General features: G+C 43.7%; 1 protein-coding gene across 1 annotated transcript; it reads right to left on the bottom strand.

The window, feature by feature from the left end:
• Positions 1–443: 443 nt before the first annotated feature.
• PDXP (pyridoxal phosphatase) lies at positions 444–17,088 on the bottom strand. The gene is made up of 2 exons (XM_033929919.1): positions 16,256–17,088; positions 444–2,656 (listed from the first exon to the last, which is right to left on the bottom strand). The coding sequence occupies exons 1-2, from the start codon at positions 16,956–16,958 to the stop codon at positions 2,331–2,333; spliced, it is 1,029 nt and encodes a 342-aa protein (XP_033785810.1). The 5' UTR covers positions 16,959–17,088; the 3' UTR covers positions 444–2,330.
• Positions 17,089–17,587: the final 499 nt, after the last annotated feature.

The raw sequence follows: 17,587 nt of genomic DNA, 5'->3' as shown, positions 1-17,587 counted from the left end.
GCAAGCTTTCTGAACTCCAGCCCCGCTGCTAACTGGCTGCGCGGATCCACTTTGTTCATCTCAGCGGCACAAGCAGCAGCACGATTTGACGGCACTGAGCGACTTCACGAGAATTTGCGGGAGACAGTAAGGAAGCCACTCAGCACTGAGAAGCAGTGCCAAATCGCGCTGCTGCTTGTGCTGTTGAGATGAACAAAGTGGATCCGCGCAGCGGGGCAGGAGTTCAGAAAGCTTGCTCCTGCCCGCTGCACCTCCACCAGGGATTGGCAGAGGTATGAAGATAGGGCAGGGAGGAGGAAGGGGGGTGGGGGCAGAGCCTGGGAGGGAAGGAAGGAAAGTTGCTGGGTGCAGAGCCTGACAGGGGAAGGAAGGAAGGAAGGGTGCTGAGTGCAGAGCCTGACAGGGGAAGGAAGGAAGGAAGGGTGCTGGGTGCAGAGCTTGGCAGGGCAGGACACTTGAATATTAAGCCACCCGACTTATATTCAAGTCAACCATTTTTTTAAAAAAAAATTTCTCCTTTTTTGGGGAAAGGGGGGTCTCGACTTATATTTGAGTATATACAGTAAATCTCCTCTGGATAAATGTACAGTTGTACTGTGTATGGAAGAGGAATCTCCTCCTGTGGAAAAATGAGGGGTAAAACAAATGGCTCAGTTTGCAAGGAATTGGTAAGAATACCCCACCACCTTACATCCAAAATACAAAGGAGGAAAACCACAGCCAGAGCAAGTAGTTTATAGGAATGTCTATAAATGTCACAATGCCACATATGGCTGCCCACCCTGTTTGGCATAAAGTGGAGAGCTGCTATATTCCAGAACACCACACACACTACCCATCCTTGAGAACCAGACTTTGTGGCCTTAACTCGGCTCAGCAGTTTATCCTTTTTGGGGGACTTTTTTTTGACTAGACAGGATCTGGCCTCTACAGGAAGTCTACAGTGCCATAAGTTGGCTCATCCAAGCCACTAGGCAAGAATAGGTGTTCGCCTAGAGCAGCAGCTTTGAGTTGATGGCAAAAAGCAACTGCAGTCAAAAGCAAAGCAGCAGATCCTGACAACTACACAAACACAAACTATCAGCCTGTAATTTCATGCACACAAGTGCGGGAATTTCCAAACAGCCCATTTACTCAGGTAAATAGCTTTTGGAAATTAACCTTTATACTAAATGTAAGTTGTCCAAGGATTGTTCTGGGAGGAGTGGCATTAAAATTATCATGCTTGCCAAGAATCAAAATCTCAGGAACATGCTAGAGGAACTGAAGTTAACAGAGAGGGGTTCAAGACTAAAACTGGCCTAGGGCACAGAACCACCTTGACTGTACCCCTCTCTCAACTGACCAGGATTTAGGTTTTCTTTGCTCTTATTTCTTTTCCCTTTCTTCTCAAGCCCAATCATGTATCGTTAGCCCTCAGCCAAAGGCTTAGGGGTCACAGAAGCAGGTTGCACACCACAGTTCTAGGCCCACTAATGCTCCACATGATACTGGGCAAATTCTTTTACCCTCCAATCCAGGTTGTACAGCAGTGGCAGTCCTATTGAACACAGAAACAATAGATATACCTGAATGTAACTCACCCCCAGCTCTGATCTAGAACCCCCCCCAAAAAAAATTAAAATCAGAATCCAAAATCCCCTTGTACAAAAGGCCGTAGCTGCGAGCAATTTATCTCTGCTCTGAAAAAGCCAGGACTCCCTAGTCTTGCTTCTCCTTTGCCATAGTGGCTTTGAAAACTGCCTTCATTAGATCCCCAGCTGGCTGAGAAGTCTGACTCTGAAATCAAGTCCAGTCTTTCACATGGCAAGCGCTTAATTTTCTTTCTTGCAGTGTCCAAGTTGCTCTGCATATCAAATACCATTAATTTCCAGCCTCTGTCCCAATGAACCACTGAGAACATGCAGTATCAACTGAGTACACACATTCATATTAGAACTAGTCTGGATTCATGGTGTGTTGCACCATTTCTAACCTGTTTGCTAGAAAAGTGGCTGATCACATAGATACTACAGAATTCTATTAATGAAAGAAAGAAAAAAAGATGCATCATCCAGGGTATGGGGGAGGGGCAAGGTACTACTACAGGAAGCGCAACCTTTAGACTGCTGCCCAAGGCTTCTCACAAGAGTTTTACATTTCAGGTTCACCCCAAACCACCTAGGAATAGCTTTCACACACCAGGGCTGGGAAAGGGGAGTTCATAGATTGTGTCTGGTAGGAAAATGGCACAAGCTGGTAACAGGACCCAGAATAATAAGCGAGACAAGATAAGGAAGAGGAGAAAGAGGAAACAGGTTAGGTAGACTCCCTGGATCACAATTCGGAATCTAGTCTTCCAGACCGGGTATCAAATCCGCAATGCTGTCCACATAATAATCTGGCACCAGGTCCCGCTCGGCAGGGATGTCGCTCTCCATGTTGGCTTGTACATCAGCCAGTTGTGAGACCCCTGTCAGGGTCAGGATGGTGGTCAGTCCACAGTTTTTCCCAAACTGGATGTCCATTTCCAGCCGGTCACCCACCATGAGGGTCCTGGAAGGGTCGATGCCAAAGCGACCGACGACATACTCGAACATGTACACACTAGGCTTGCCCACCACTGTGGCCTTACGACTTGTGGCCGTTTCCACTGCGGCAGCGAGGCTCCCTGTTCCTGCAAAGAGAAAAGAAAAAAATGTAATTCAACTCTGGTCAGATTGGATTAAAAGGTATCAAGGCTTCTGATGTAAAGGACAGCTAGAGCGAGGCATCACTAAATCTGAAACAGCAAAATTTAGATGTAATAATTTTCATTAAGCTAATTAAGAGAGATCTTAAAATGCAATCCATATCATTCCTCTGCTTAAAGCACATACACTTTTTGCTTGAAAACTCCAAGATTTCCAGCACCAGCAAACTCATTGAAAGATACCAGTCTTTCCAACAAAAATGAAAAAAAAAAGAAAAACAGAGGGAAAACCAAACACACAGCAGATATACAGGATAAGAACATAAGAAGTTGCTTCCACTGGGTCAGACCAGAGGTCCATCGCGCCCAGCGGTCCGCTCCCGCGGCGGCCCATCAGGTCTATGACCTGTGAAGTGGTTCCTGACCATTTCTATAACTTACCTCTGCTTCTATCTGTACCCCTCAATCCCCTTATCCTTTAGGAACCTATCTAAACCTTCCTTGAACCCCTGTACTGTGCTCTGGCCTATCACAACCTCCGGAAGCACGTTCCATGTGTCCACCACCCTCTGGGTAAAAAAGAACTTCCTAGCATTTGTTCTAAACCTGTCCACTTTCAATTTCTCCGAGTGACCCCTAGTACTTGTGGTTCCCCACAGTCTGAAGAATCTGTCTCTGTCTACCAAGGATCTCCCGTACGAGGAAAGGCTGGATAAATTACAGCTCTACTCACTCGAGGAATGCAGAGAGAGGGGAGACATGATCGAGACGTTCAAGTATCTCACGGGCCACATCGAAGTGGAAGAAGATATCTTCCTTCTCAAGGGTCCCACGGCAACCAGGGGGCACCCGTGGAAAATCAGGGGAGAGAAACTGCACGGTGACACCAGGAAATTCTTTTTCACTGAAAGAGTGGTTGACCACTGGAATAGTCTTCCACTTCAGGTCACTGAGGCCAGCAGCGTGCCTGATTTTAAGGCCAAATGGGATAGACACGTGGGATCTATTCACTGTTAGGTGGGGGAGGGTCATTGCGGTGGGCAGACTAGATGGGCCGTGGCCCTTATCTGCCGTCTATTTCTATGTTTCTACCTTCTCTATGCCCTTCAGGATTTTGACGGTTTCTATCATGTCTCCTCTAAGTCAGAAAAATCATGGAAGGAAGCTTGGAAAGCTCTCGCAAAAGTTTACATTGTGCACATGCCGTGAGCAATTTCAACTATCTCTAGAGAACTCTGCTTAGTGTTAAATATTCATTTCCAACCACTGCTTTTTTTTTCCCTCCCTTCAGGCACTATTCTCAAAAGGAGGACAATATTTTTGCCTAATTCAGAGATCAGTATTTTGATTTCAAGATCGTCTACTACTTTCAGTTCTCTCCTCTTTCTCCCATAAAGCCCCACCGCACTATCCCCTCAACAGTCCTGCTCCTTCCATTCCATCAGCCATCCTCACCCTCCTCCTTGATGCCCTCCCCCACTGCTCCTGTCCATCACCAGCTATAGAAGATTAAGATTTTTGAAATCCTGGACCTTGCTCTTTAAAGGGGAGGGGGGGGGGAATCCTTGCTTTCAAACCTTTTTCAGAATAGCCAATAGCATCTTACTATCATTTTTAAAGTTTTACTTATCACAGGTCTATACATTTCTATGCATATTTTGTTCCAGCACTATGTAATGCTGTGGCCCTTTAGAACAGTGCTTTCTGACTTCTTCAGGCCAAGTAACCCTTAGATTAAAAAATTTTCAATCTAAGTACCTATGAGCAGCAGAGATTGCTAGATTATACATTAATAATAATTTCTCAGTGTTTTAGTCTGCAGAGGGAGGTTAGACAAGGCTGTCCATTATCTCCTTTGCTTTTTGATATTGTATTAGAACCCTTGTTATTAGCTATTCAGCAAGCGAAGGAGATACAGGGTATTCCTTATTCAGATCGGGAATATAAGTTTCTGGTTATACAGATGATATACTGCTTCATTTGAGAAATCCGGAAACTACCATTCCAAGCTAACTAGAATTGATAGAGAAATCTGGAAAATTTTCAGGATACAAGATAAATTGGAGTAAATCAGAAGTTCTTCCACTTAATGTGCATTGTACAAAAGGTTTGTTTGATTCATTCCCCCTTCTATGGCAGGAGGATGGAATAAAATATTTAGGTATTTGGATAAAAAATATGCTGGAAGACACAATGAAAGTGAATGAAAATTTTTTATTACAGAAGGTAACAGAAATGTGTGAGCAATGGAATCCTTTACATCTTTCCTGGTGGGGGGGGGGGGAGTCCAAACTATTAAAAATGATGATTTTGCCTGTGGTTTGTTATCAAATGGGTATGTTGCCGGATTTTTTCAAAGAGTCCTTTTATAAAAAAATAAATAGTGTTCTTACAAAATTTATTTGGCTGGGGAAAACTCCTAAGTTGCTTTAGTATCTCTACAAAAGCCGATTGCAGAGGGAGGGGTAAATTTTCCCAATTTTTATAGGTATCATCAATCCTATATTATGCGCCAGGGTATATATTGGGTCCTCCCAGAGCTCATTGAAAATATCCTAGATTGGTTATGGTTGGAATGGCGCCTCATGTTTCCTCTGCAATTATGCCATGTTCTTAGTATCAAAATGCCTAGACTATATAAAGAAAATATAATATTAGTAGATACTTGGAAAACATTAAGATATGTAAGTAATTTAACACCTATTCCAATTCACAAATCAACAAATCAAACTATACAGCTAAACTCCAAGATTCAAATTGGCGGATTTAAGGTCATCTGGAAGTATTGGATGATAGCAGGTATTCGTGTATTAGATGATGTTATTTCTAATGGTAAACTGCTTGAGTTTTCACAGTTGCAATATAAATATGGCCTTAATAAATCAGAAAGTTTTAGATGGTTGCAATTGAAAAATATTAATAATCAATATAGTTTGCAGTTCTTAAGCTTTCAGGTGGATTTCCTGAGACACCAGGCCGCTCAATGGTATAAATTGATAGCTGGATTTATAAAAAATGAAACCAAAAACTGGCCTTAGGGGCATTTGGAGCATTGAGATTAAGCATCAAATTTCTGTGTCTCAATGGCCACGAATTTGGACTTGGAGGATGAGATGTACAGTGTCTGCATCTGAGACAAACTTGTTTTTTTCTGTTACATAGAGCATTATGGACCCCTGTTCGGTTACAAAAGTTGGATTGCTCTAAGTCTAATAGGTGTTGGCATTGTCATCTTGAAGCAGGGACTTTAGATCATTTATTGTTCTATTGTCCATTTATTATGGCTTTTTGGAAATCAATTTGGGGCCAAATTAATAATTTATTGGAAAAACCGGTGGCATTAACCTATGATACTATATTATTTGGCATGTCAATGGGTGCAAAGTAGAGAACTGCACGGGAACGGGGACGACGGGAATCCCGCAGGACCCACGGGGATCCCTGGGGGTTCCCCCTTCGGGTCACGAGGATCCTGTGGGGACGCCCCCTAGGGTCGTGGGGATCCCGTGGGGACGCCCCCTAGGGTCATGGGGCTGGAGCCGCGAGGCTCGTCTCCCTACCTGCCCTGCCGCACACAGCCGAATGGAAGTCTTCCTGATGTTAGCACTGACGTCGGAGGGAGGGCTTAAGCAAAGCCCTCCCTCCCTCCGACGTCAGCGCTGACATCGTGAAGACTTCCGTTCGGCTGTGTAATGTGGCAGGGCAGGCAGGGAAAAGGCAGTGGTACAAGGCGGGGGGCGGTCCGCCCCGGGTGCAGCACAGCCAGCCAGGTCCCCCGACCGACCGACAACAGGCCCGGTCCGTCAAACCTCCCTGCCCTGTAGCCGCAAATTTAAATTACTTTCTTACAGCAGCTTCAATAATTTAGATTCGCGGCTACAGAGCAGGGAGGTTTGTTGGACTGGGCCTGTTCTGTTGTCAGTCGGGCGGGTAAGCGCCACAAAGGTAAGGGGCAGGGAGGGAGAAAGGGAGGAAAGGTGGATGAGTTGCCATTCCACTCTTAACCAATCAGGTAATTTTTCCATGAGTTCTGGGAGGACCCAATACATACCTTGGCGCATAATATAGGATTGATGATACCTATAAAAATTGGGAAAATTTACCCCTCCCTCTACAATTGATTTTTGTAAAGTCACTAAGGCAACTCTAGCTATTTTACCTTGCCAAATAAATTTTGTAAGAGTACTATTAATTTTTTTGTAAAAAGACCCCTGAAAAAACACTGGTATCATTCCCAATTGGTAACAAACCACAGGTGAAATTATTTTAACTGTTTGAACTCTTCCCCACCATGAAATATGTAAAGGATTCCATTGCTCACATAATTCTGTAACCTTCTGTAATATATGTTTTTCATTTATTTTTATTGTCTCTTCTAATGTATTTTTAATCCACATACCCAAATATTTTATTCCCTCATCTTCCCAGACAAAAGAAGATGTATCAAATAATCCTTTTGTACAATAAATATTAAGTGGAAGAACTTCTGATTTACTTCAATTTATTTTATAACCTGAAAATTTTCCAAATTTATTAATCAAATCCAGTAAATTTGGATTCCTCAAATAAAGCAAAATATCATCCGCATAAGCAGATACGTTATATTCCTGATCTCTACGAGGAATACCCTGAATCTCCTTTAATTGTTGAATTGCCAATAACAAGGATTCTAATACAATATCAAAAAGCAAAGGAGATAGTAGACAACCTTGTCTAACCCCCCTCCGCAACTTAAAACATTCTGAAAAATTATTATTAATATATAATCTTGCAATAGGGGAGCTATACAACGTTTGAATCATTTGAATGAATCCCGAACCAATTCCAAACCATTCCATTGCTTGATACACAAAGGACTATTCCACTCGATCAAAAGCTTTTTCTGCATCTAATGAAACACAGAATGCTGGATCATTAATATCTTTAGATAAATTTAACATATGTAAGGCCAATCTGGTATTGTTAGAAGAATGTCTCTGAGCTACAAATCCAGTCTGATGCATTCCAATAAAATGGGAAAGAGCCTTAGCCAAACATAAGGTTAATGCTTTAGCCAAAATTTTTCCATCTACATTTATTAAAGAAATAGGTCTGTAGTTTGAAACCAAGGTGGGATTTTATTTGGATTTGGCAAAACAATAGTAACTGATTCTGCCATAGTTCCTTTTATACTGCCATTCTCTAATTGTGTTTGATATAGATCTCTAATTGTATTTGATATAGATTCAGTAAATAAGGTAAAAGGGTGATTTGAAAAGATTTATAAAACTCTACTGTGAAACCATCCCCACCTGGAGTGGATCCAACTCTAAGGGACTCCAATGGTGTTTGTAATTCTTTTAATGATAATGGCTTTTCCAAGCTTTCTTTTATATGCTCAGGAATTTTTGGTCCTTTAATTATATTTAAAAATTCTAATCCTTCTTTTTCCTTATCAGAATAAGACTCAGAAGAGTAAAGGGATTTATAAAATTTTAAAAATTGTTTCAAGATTAAATCAGTTTGAGAATATGTATTTCCTTTTTCATCTTTCACCATCAATCTTTGTTTTCCTTTTTTTTTGCTTTTAAATAATTCGCCAATAATCTTCCCGCCTTATTCGAATTTCCATAATACATTGTTTGTTGAGAGAATAAATCTTTTCTTATCATTTTAGAAGAAATCTCATAATATTTCCCTTTAAATTTTAGTAATTCTTGTAAAGTAGAATTATCCCAATTGTTAATCAAATTTGATCCTAATCTCTTTATCTCTTGTTCGAGATTAGAAAATTGATTTTTAATTTGTTTTTTAGTGAACGCTGAAAAAGAAATAATTTGTCCCCTTACAGTAGCTTTAAACGCAGGAGGATGGATGCCAGTCTTTGGGCTCCTGGCTTTACTGACTGAAAATCAGTCAAATTCATTGAAAAAGTGGATTTCACTACTGTTGCTATGGCTTCAGTTAGTGCAGGGATGTCTGGCTGAGTGGTGCCAGCTTTGGGAGTTACACCTGGGCCCCACCAGGTTTCTACCCCACCCTCCCTCCGTTGTTTGAAGGTCCTATGGTCTCTGTATTTTTATCTTCTTCCCAGTTGGTTTAACAGAGGGGAAGGGGTGGATCTTTCACCTTTATTCAGAGAGGCGCCAGAAACAGACAGTTCACTCAGAGCTGATGTAGGCACCTGCACTTAAATATGCTCATCCGTAGAATCTAATAACTTTGTGGAGTACTTTTGTTTTTAATCTTCCCATTTCTTTTAAAGGCAGTCTTGCAACTTGTGCCCTGGCACACTAAACTTGGGCCCGTTTCTGGGAGGGCCTCCACGCACATTTGGATGTCGATACAATGACATCACGCACACATGCAATATCAGCGAATGCACAGAGGCCTTCCCAGACGCTGGCCCTGACCTTAGCGACTTACAAAACCCAGACAAACTGCTGGGTTTTGGAAATCCCTCTATCTGCTAACCCAAAATTACTACACTGGAGGGGAGGGGGGGGGGGGGAGTGGACAGGAGGGACACCGGCACCGGCTGCATCGCGTACATGACATCTCTCGTGGCACAGCAGGAATCTTGACTCTCGTGGCACACAGTTTGCGATTCACTGTTTTAAGGGAAGTGGGAGTCAGTGAACTGCACTGAACTGGATCTGGGGATTTCATTTCAGATGACTACACCAGTTATTACTCAGACAATGAGAAAGAAAGGAGAAAGGGAGTTGCCATTGTGACCACCAAAAGGATCACAAGGTGCGGACAGAGGCCTCAGTACATCAATGATAGGATCATGTCCATCTGCATCAGAGGTAAACCTCTGAATGTGACCATCATCTTTGCACCAACAGCAGACACACCAAAGCAGGACATTGAAGACTTCTATGCCCAAGTCTAAAGTGCTCTTGATAGAACCCCAAGAAAGGACATTATGGGTGACTTCAAAGCCAAAGTTGGAGAAGGAGAGGATGGAGGAGTGGTCAGCAGGCACAGCTTAGGGGAGAGGAATGAAGCTGAGAACCACCTTGTATAGTTCTGCCAAGAGAAGAAGCTTAGAATCACTAACACCTTCTTCACCCAGCTGAAACAGCACCCCTACACCTGGACATCCCCAAATGGGAAGCATTGCAACCAAATTGACTACATCATCTGCCAGCAAAAATGGATGGGATCAATTTTCTCTGCAAAAACACTATCAAGTGCAGACTGTAGATTTGATCACCAACTCCTTGTAGCCAAAGTCAGGGTCAAACTATGCAAGATCAAGCATCCAGACATGCAGAGGAAGTTTGATGTCAGTGAGATCCCTGCACAGTATGCAATTGAGGTAACAGGTTCAACCTGCTCAGGCAGGAAGGAGGCGGCCCAGATCAAAGGCATCATATCACTGAAATTGCTCAAAAGTAGGTGCCATACAAGAAGCCAGTACATGGTAGGAACTGGTTAACTGCAAACACCCTCCAATTCACTAATAAGAGAAGAGGGGTAAAGCCTAAGGGCAGGTTGAATAATAATAATAACAGTTTATATACCGCAATACCATTAAGTTCTATGCGGTTTACAATAGATTAAGCGAGGTACAAATTGACTGAATTTAAGAGGGGGGAAGAGGAGAGTTAATAGGACCGGAAATGCGTTGTTGAGGAGAAAGAGATTAATAGGACAGAGGAATCACTATGGAGGAGAAAGAAGATGAGTGGGTCAGTTGTCTAGATACTTTAGGAACAATTGAGTTGAATGAGATGACTCAATGCTGGATTTCCAAAGAGAAGCCAGGAAAGGCAAGAACATCCTCCAGAATGCTCGATGCATGAACCTCGAAGAAGCCTATAAAGAAGGGCAAAACCAGGGAATTATTTACCATGGTGAAACAAGTGAAAAAGCCTCTCTCAGCACTCCAACCAACCATCAAAGTCTGTGTTGGGAATGAAATTAAGTGACCAGCAAGACATCAAGCAGAGATGGAAAGAATACAGAGGAATTATATTTTGGCACCAGCATTGACTACCCTGAAGAGCTTGGGGGGGGGGGGTCAAGAGGAAGCAGAACCAGACCTATTGAAAGTAATGTGGATTGGGTGCTGAGGCAGCTGCTAAACAACAAAACACCTGGCAGTGATGGAATCCCAGCAGAGCCACACTGACAACACTATGTCAGAAGATCTGGAGGACCTGCACATGGCCAAAGGACTGGAAAAGATCAGTTTTTATCCCACTGCTGAAGAAAGGCAATGCTAGGGACTGTACCAACTATAGAACAATTACCCTGATCCTCCACACCAGCAAGGTGCTTCTAAAGATCATCTAGAGACACTTGGGCAACATCCTTGATCGAAAATGTCCCGATGCCTAAGCTGGATTCCATAAGGGCAGAGGGACCCATGATCACATTGTAAACTTGAAGTGGATCATAGAAAAGACAAGGGAGTAACCAGAAGCTCTACCTGTGCTTCATTGATTATACCAAGATGTTCGACTGTGTTGAGCATGAGAAGCTTTGGAAAGCACTGAAGTAGGAGTGCCAGCGCACCTGATCAGGTTAATCAGATCGTTCTACTACAATCAAGAAGCTACAGTGCGAACCAGGTATAGAGATACAGAATGGTTCAAGATCAAAAAGGGTACAAGACAAGACTGCATCCTCTCTCCTTTTCTTTTCAACCTCTATGCAGAAGAAATCATGAGGAAGCTGGACTTAGATGATTTGAGTGCTGGGATGAAAATAGGCAGAAGAACCATCCGTAATCAGAGATACACAGATGATATATACTATCTTGCTACCAGACAGTGAGAAGGACCTCATGAAGTCGATTCTGAAGCTGAAAGAAGAAAGCGAGAAGATGGGACTTTTGCCTGATCAAGAAGACCAAATTCATGACTACTGTCAACAAGAAAGTCCACATAAAGATCAACAATAAAGAAATAGAAGTGGTTGACAGCTTCATTTTTCTTGGGTCCCTCATTGATCACAGTGGCGGCTCAACAGCAGAGATCAAGTGTTGATTAGCACTGGGATGTGCAGCCTTGGCGAGCATGGACCAAATATGGAAGTGCAAAGATGTCTCAATCACCATCAAACAAAGACTGATCACTGCCATTGTGTTCCCAATCGCGACATATGGCTGTGAGACATGAACACTCAAGAAAGTAGACAGAAGAAAAATCAATGCCTTCGAGCTTTGGTGCTGAAGAAGACTTCTATGATCACCAACAAAGATGTTCTTACTCATATAAGCCCAGAGTTGTCAATGAAAGACAATATTGCCACACAGAAACTAACCTATTTTGGACATGCGATGAGAGCAAATTCACTAGAAAAGGGAGGTGCTAGTCGAAATGGTCAGTGGTAAAAGGAAGCGGGGAGACCAAAGGCCCGTTAGCTGGATACCATCAAGAAAAACATGGGAATGAACATCAAGCAATTGAAAGAAGCTGTGGAAAATGGGGAAGCATGGCAAGGACTGGCCTACATAGTATTCAAGGGTCGGACATGACTGAACGGATAGTAGTAGTTTTAACCCTTTCAGGACCAAGGGACATATTTGTCCCATAACTTTAAAATCCTATAAATTTTGATTGGGATAGTCTACAGTTCTAAATTTGATATGTACGGATTCCATGTGATACTGCCTTTATGTAAACAAACTGGTTCCGACATTCATTCATTAGCGTCGTTGCCAGATTGACGAGAAGATTCACTTGCCACACTGTCCATAAGCCAGAAGTTTGATTTTTTTTTAAAAAAAATAATGATATTTCACAAAAAAAATCAATTTTTTGGCATCTGCAAGCCCTTTTTACCATAAAAATGTTGTCAAAACCACAAAAATTGGCCTACGATCCTTATGGTCCTGAAAGGGTTAAGGGATTGGGACTTGTATATCACCTTTTTGCGGTTTTACAACCACATTCAAAGTGGTTTACATACAGGTAATTCAGGCATTTTCCCTATCTGTCCCAGCATGCTCACAATCTATCTAATATACCTGGGGTAATGGGAGACCAAGTGACTTGCCCAGGATCACAAGGAGCAGCGCGAGTTTGAACCCACAACCTCAGGGTGCTGAGTCTATAGCTCTAGCCCCCTGCACCACACTCTCAAGACATAGTATGGTAGAAGATAGTATGGCAAACATTGTCTGACAGATGGCAAAAACATACCCTCTCCTTTACTAACACGTAACATGGGTAACTTCTCTGACGTACATAGAATTCCTATGAGCGTTGGAGCAATTACCGCCGCTGCCAGTGCTAAAACCCGCGCTACGCATTAGTAAAGGAAGGGGATAGTTAGCAAAGCATAGTAAAACATAATATGACAAAACATGGTATGGTGAGACATAACATGGCGAGACAATACGGAAAAAACAGCATGGCTAACATAGTATGGAGACTTGGCAAAATGGTAACAGTTAAAGTTAAGTTTATTTGATATATCACAATACCACAAATTAGGAGGAGTGTGTGGTGCAGTGGTTGGATCTACAGCCTCAGCACCCTGGGGTTGTGGGTTCAAATCCCACGCTGCTCCTTGTGACCCTGGGCAAGTCACTTAATCCTCCATAGCCCCAGGTACGTTAGATAGATTGTGAGCCCACCGGGACAGATAGGGAAAATGCTTGAGTACCTGATTGTAAAAACCACTTAGATAACCTTGATAGGCGGTATATAAAATCCTAATAAACTTGAAACTTTTAATTTAAAAAAAAAAAGTCAAACTAAAGCGGTTTACAAAAATTAAAACAATGGGTTAAAAAATACTACTAAAACAGGGTAAAAAGACCAAAACAGACAGACAGACAGACAAAAACAGATGGGTTTGCAGAGAAGGGATAAGTTACAAAATTTGTTAGGGAGAAAAAAACAAAAGCTTAAGAGGTAAAATAACAAAAGAGCATAAACGTTCACATTTTTACAAGATGGATAGATCTAAATGCCTTTCTGAAAGTGTGCATAATGAAACATATCATGGAAAACATGGAATGACAAACACAGCATGAGAGATCGTAACATGGCAGACAGTAAATATGGCGTATAATAGGACAAAGAAGGCGAACAGTATGACAGAGTATGGAAGAATGCTGTATGAGAAAACATGGCATGCTTGCTCCTTTGACAGCTATTAAGATGTTTCACTGCTTTGTACAGCGTAGAATATTCTATTAACACAGATATGTGCTAATGCAGCCTAACGAAGGCGTTTCATTAGTATGCTCACATCATATACAGTAGAATCTCAATTAGCCAGTATTCAAATAACCGGCACTCTCAACCAAAAAATCGTCAAAAGAAAAAAAAAGTCTCCCGTGCTCCTAAGCCAACATCCAATCATCTCACCTCCCTCTGTCCTCAAAGCAGCCGATCCTGACAACCCCCTCCCTCCCTCTGTTCCCGAAGCAGCAGAGCCAGCCCCGACAACCACCCTCCCTTCCTTGTTCACCCAATGCTGTATCAGCAGCCGGCGAGCAGAGGAAGCATCAATAAACTGGGAGCTTCTGGCCAGCCCTGGCAGGGCCTTTCCTCTGCCACTTCAAAGCTCTGCTGCTTCGGGAACAGAGGGAGGGATGGGGTTGTCAGGACCAGCTCTGCTGCTTCAGGTAAGAAAAGGGAGAAAGTGTGTGTATGTGTGGCAGTGTGTGTATGGGGGGGGGGCAGAAAGTAACCAAGAAAGAGTGGAAAAAGATGTTGGACCTACAAGTGTGTGTGGGGGGGGGGATGATAGAGGTGGAGAGACGTAACTATTTTTGCATAATTCTCAAATAACCAGAATCTACAGTTATCCGGCATCCACCAATCCACATGGGTGCCAGATAACCGAGATTCTACTGTACATATATCTACATCATATGAACGTTCTTTCCATGCTATTTTTAGCATCATTTTTATTATAAATTGTACTGACATTTCATCTGCTGTATTTAACAGAAATATAAAACAATTATTTTTCTGATACAATTTCATGTTAATCCTTTTATTACAAATCAATTTTCCATCTCTAAGTTTATCTCATTGATTGTATTTATGCTTATATTTGGTCATTTGTTGCGCTATTAACAAAATAATAAGTGTTCTGCTTTGGGTGAATCATTTCATAGAGTTAGTTAATACAGCTCAATAAAACAAAATCCAAGTTGCAAGTTCCAACATGCATCAGAATAAAGCTATCAAGAAATCCAGAATCGCCCAGTTCTATAGAGGGATTTTGGACCAACCTGAGCTCTGCCCTTCAACATTGAGTGAAGGTACAGTATTTGGGGCGGGGGGGGGGGGGGAAGGTTGCGGAAAAAGGTACAGCTCATTAATCCCCCCTTTTACAAAACCAAAGCGTGTTTTTTTGTTTTTTTTTAGCACCGGCCGCAGCGGTAACAGCTCCGATGCTCACAGGAATTCTATGAGCAAGGAAGCTGTTACAGGCGTTAAAACATACGCTTTGGTTTTGTAAAAAATGGGGGGGAGAGTAAGGCCTGATTTACTCAAACTCTTCCTATTCAGTGTCTGTGGTAAGGAAGAAGCTTAATAAGACAGGCCTTAAAATTTAGATACCCACACGCTTACACACCCTTATTTTCACCATTCCCTCTTGGGGTAGGGAAAGGACTTCAGAAAGCCTATGGAAAGCAGAAAGAATCCTTAGTAGATGTGAAAGAAGGAGCTGAAGTGGACAAATGAGATGCGCCTTACCATCTTTGGCAGCAAATTCTATTTCATTAAATCAGTTATTGTTAGCACTGCAGCAGCTTACTACTCATCTCTTCTGACCTCTGCTGTCAGAAAATAAAACCCCAAGCTGCAACACTCAGTGTAATTCTATTTCACATAAAAGGATAGACAGATACTGCAATACAGTTAAAAAGAAGTAAACAGCAAAGTAGCAGCTAAAAGACATTTAAACAAGTGCTTGGTATCCCATAATATCTACGTATACACGAAACAATTTGCTGATGTTTTAAGGGTCCTCCACGTTTCCCAGTCACTAAAGGTAGTCAGCACCCACTCCGCAATTTGCACGATGAAACAATGTAACAAAGAAATGTAAGATATAAACCGTGGACACCGGTTACTGTCTGTGCTATGTTATAAAACGATCAAGTCCCGCCCCCCCCCCCCCCCCCCCCAAAAAATTAAATTTTATTTAAGGGCAACAAGAAGGAATGAGAGCACAATTCACTGCATATAATGATTTAACAAGGGGCTGGCTCGGGGGAGAAAAAAAGGATTCCTGTTTTCTTCCTTTGTTTGGGGGGGGGGGAGGGCGAGGAAGGGTACCAACTCGCTCTTTGCTCTTAGCTTTACATTTTTCCTCCACTGCCAATTCCAGACTTCATTCCTTTCATCTAGCTGCCCCCTATGCCTGGAATAAATTACCCGAGTTTGTCCGTCAAACCCCTTCCCTTAAAGCAGCCTGAAAATCCACCTTTTTGATCAAGCCTTCAATCCTTAATCCTACTCCTCTGCCCTCCAACCCAACCGTTCCCCTTAACTGGAGCCATGACATCCTGTTTGTTTGTCTGTCTTGATCGTAAGCTCTTCCGAGCAGGGACTGTTTCTCCTTCTTTGTGACTCTGTGCAGCGCTATAGAAATAATACAGTAGTAGTAACTTCTTACCGGGGGTGCGCCTCCCACCGCTCATCAGGTGCCAAGGATCTCGGTCAGTGGCCACCAGCAGGCACTCGGGATCGCGCAGGTACAGGCAGGCCTGGCTCAGCTTGTGGAAATTAAACTCCTCATCGTAGCCCACCAGCACAGCACGCACGCTAGACTCGGGTTCGGTCTCGGCCTCGCCGGACCCCTCCTCCGCCGGGTCTCCGACGAGCTGCAGCCCGGCGTCCCGCAGCTCGGTGCGCAGACCCGGGCCCCCAATCACATACACTTTGGCACCGGGCTGAGCGGCGAGGCGCTGGCGCAAGAAGAGCGCCGAGCAGAGCGCCGAGCTAAAGAGATGCTCTGACCTCACACCGCCGAAGCCCAGGCGCGAGAAGCGCTGCTGCAGCTCGGACAGTGAGCGCCGGCTGTTGTTGCTAACGAAGAGCGCCGCCTTCCCGTGCCGGTGTAGCAGCTGCACCAGCTCCGGTGCGCCCGGCAGGGCCCGCTCCCCTTCCCACAGCACGCCGTCGCAGTCGAAGAGCACGCCCTGCGCCGGCTGCAGCAAGTCCCGCAGCACCGAGCCGCACAGCCGCCGACAGCCCGTCACCGAACCACCCACCACTGCAGCCGCCATGCTGCAAACTCCCGGGAAAATGACGTCGCGGAGGCACGACGAGATGGACAGGCGAGACGACCAATGACACGAAAGGAACGGAGAGCGCATGGGGCGGGGACAGTGGCAGTTGATGGAAGGACGGGCTGAGTGACAGTTGCACGAATCCAATGAGAGGCGGGAAGCTTCGAGGCTAGCGAGATTAATGCAAGGACAGCCCTGGCTCTAAGTGACAGTTCGGTGAAGCTAATGAATGATGGTCATTGCTAGAAAGGTGGGCTTGGTTCTGAGTAACGGCTGAAAGAAGCCAGTCAGTGACAGGAGAAGAGGGTCTAACACGGACAATGGATGAAAAAGGGGAGGAGCTAAGGGCTTCCGGAGCCCGAAGGACCTGCAGTTCTTGCTATGGGTGTTTAAACACTCTTAATATTGAGCAATCTTACTGTTCAGCTTTATTTAATGTACCGCAAACAGTGCTGGGCGCAAAAACGGCTTGCCCGATTTGAACGAAACTTGGTATGCAGATCCCTCGCTATGTTCTGGGGGTCTCGCGGCCCACCTGCACACGTGGGCGGAGCTACAAACAGAATATCAGATTTCACCCATTCATGTCAATGGAAAAAAAGTAAAAAGCTGCCATTCTCACAGTAATTCAAAAACGGCTTGACCGATTTGAACGAAACTTGGTATGCAGATCCCTCACTACCTGGGGTGATATGTTCTGGGGGTCTCGCGGCCCA

Source organism: Geotrypetes seraphini, chromosome 2 (genome assembly GCF_902459505.1).
Source record: "Geotrypetes seraphini chromosome 2, aGeoSer1.1, whole genome shotgun sequence".
NCBI lineage: Eukaryota > Metazoa > Chordata > Amphibia > Gymnophiona > Dermophiidae > Geotrypetes > Geotrypetes seraphini.
This window is presented reverse-complemented; position numbering and strand designations above follow the sequence as displayed.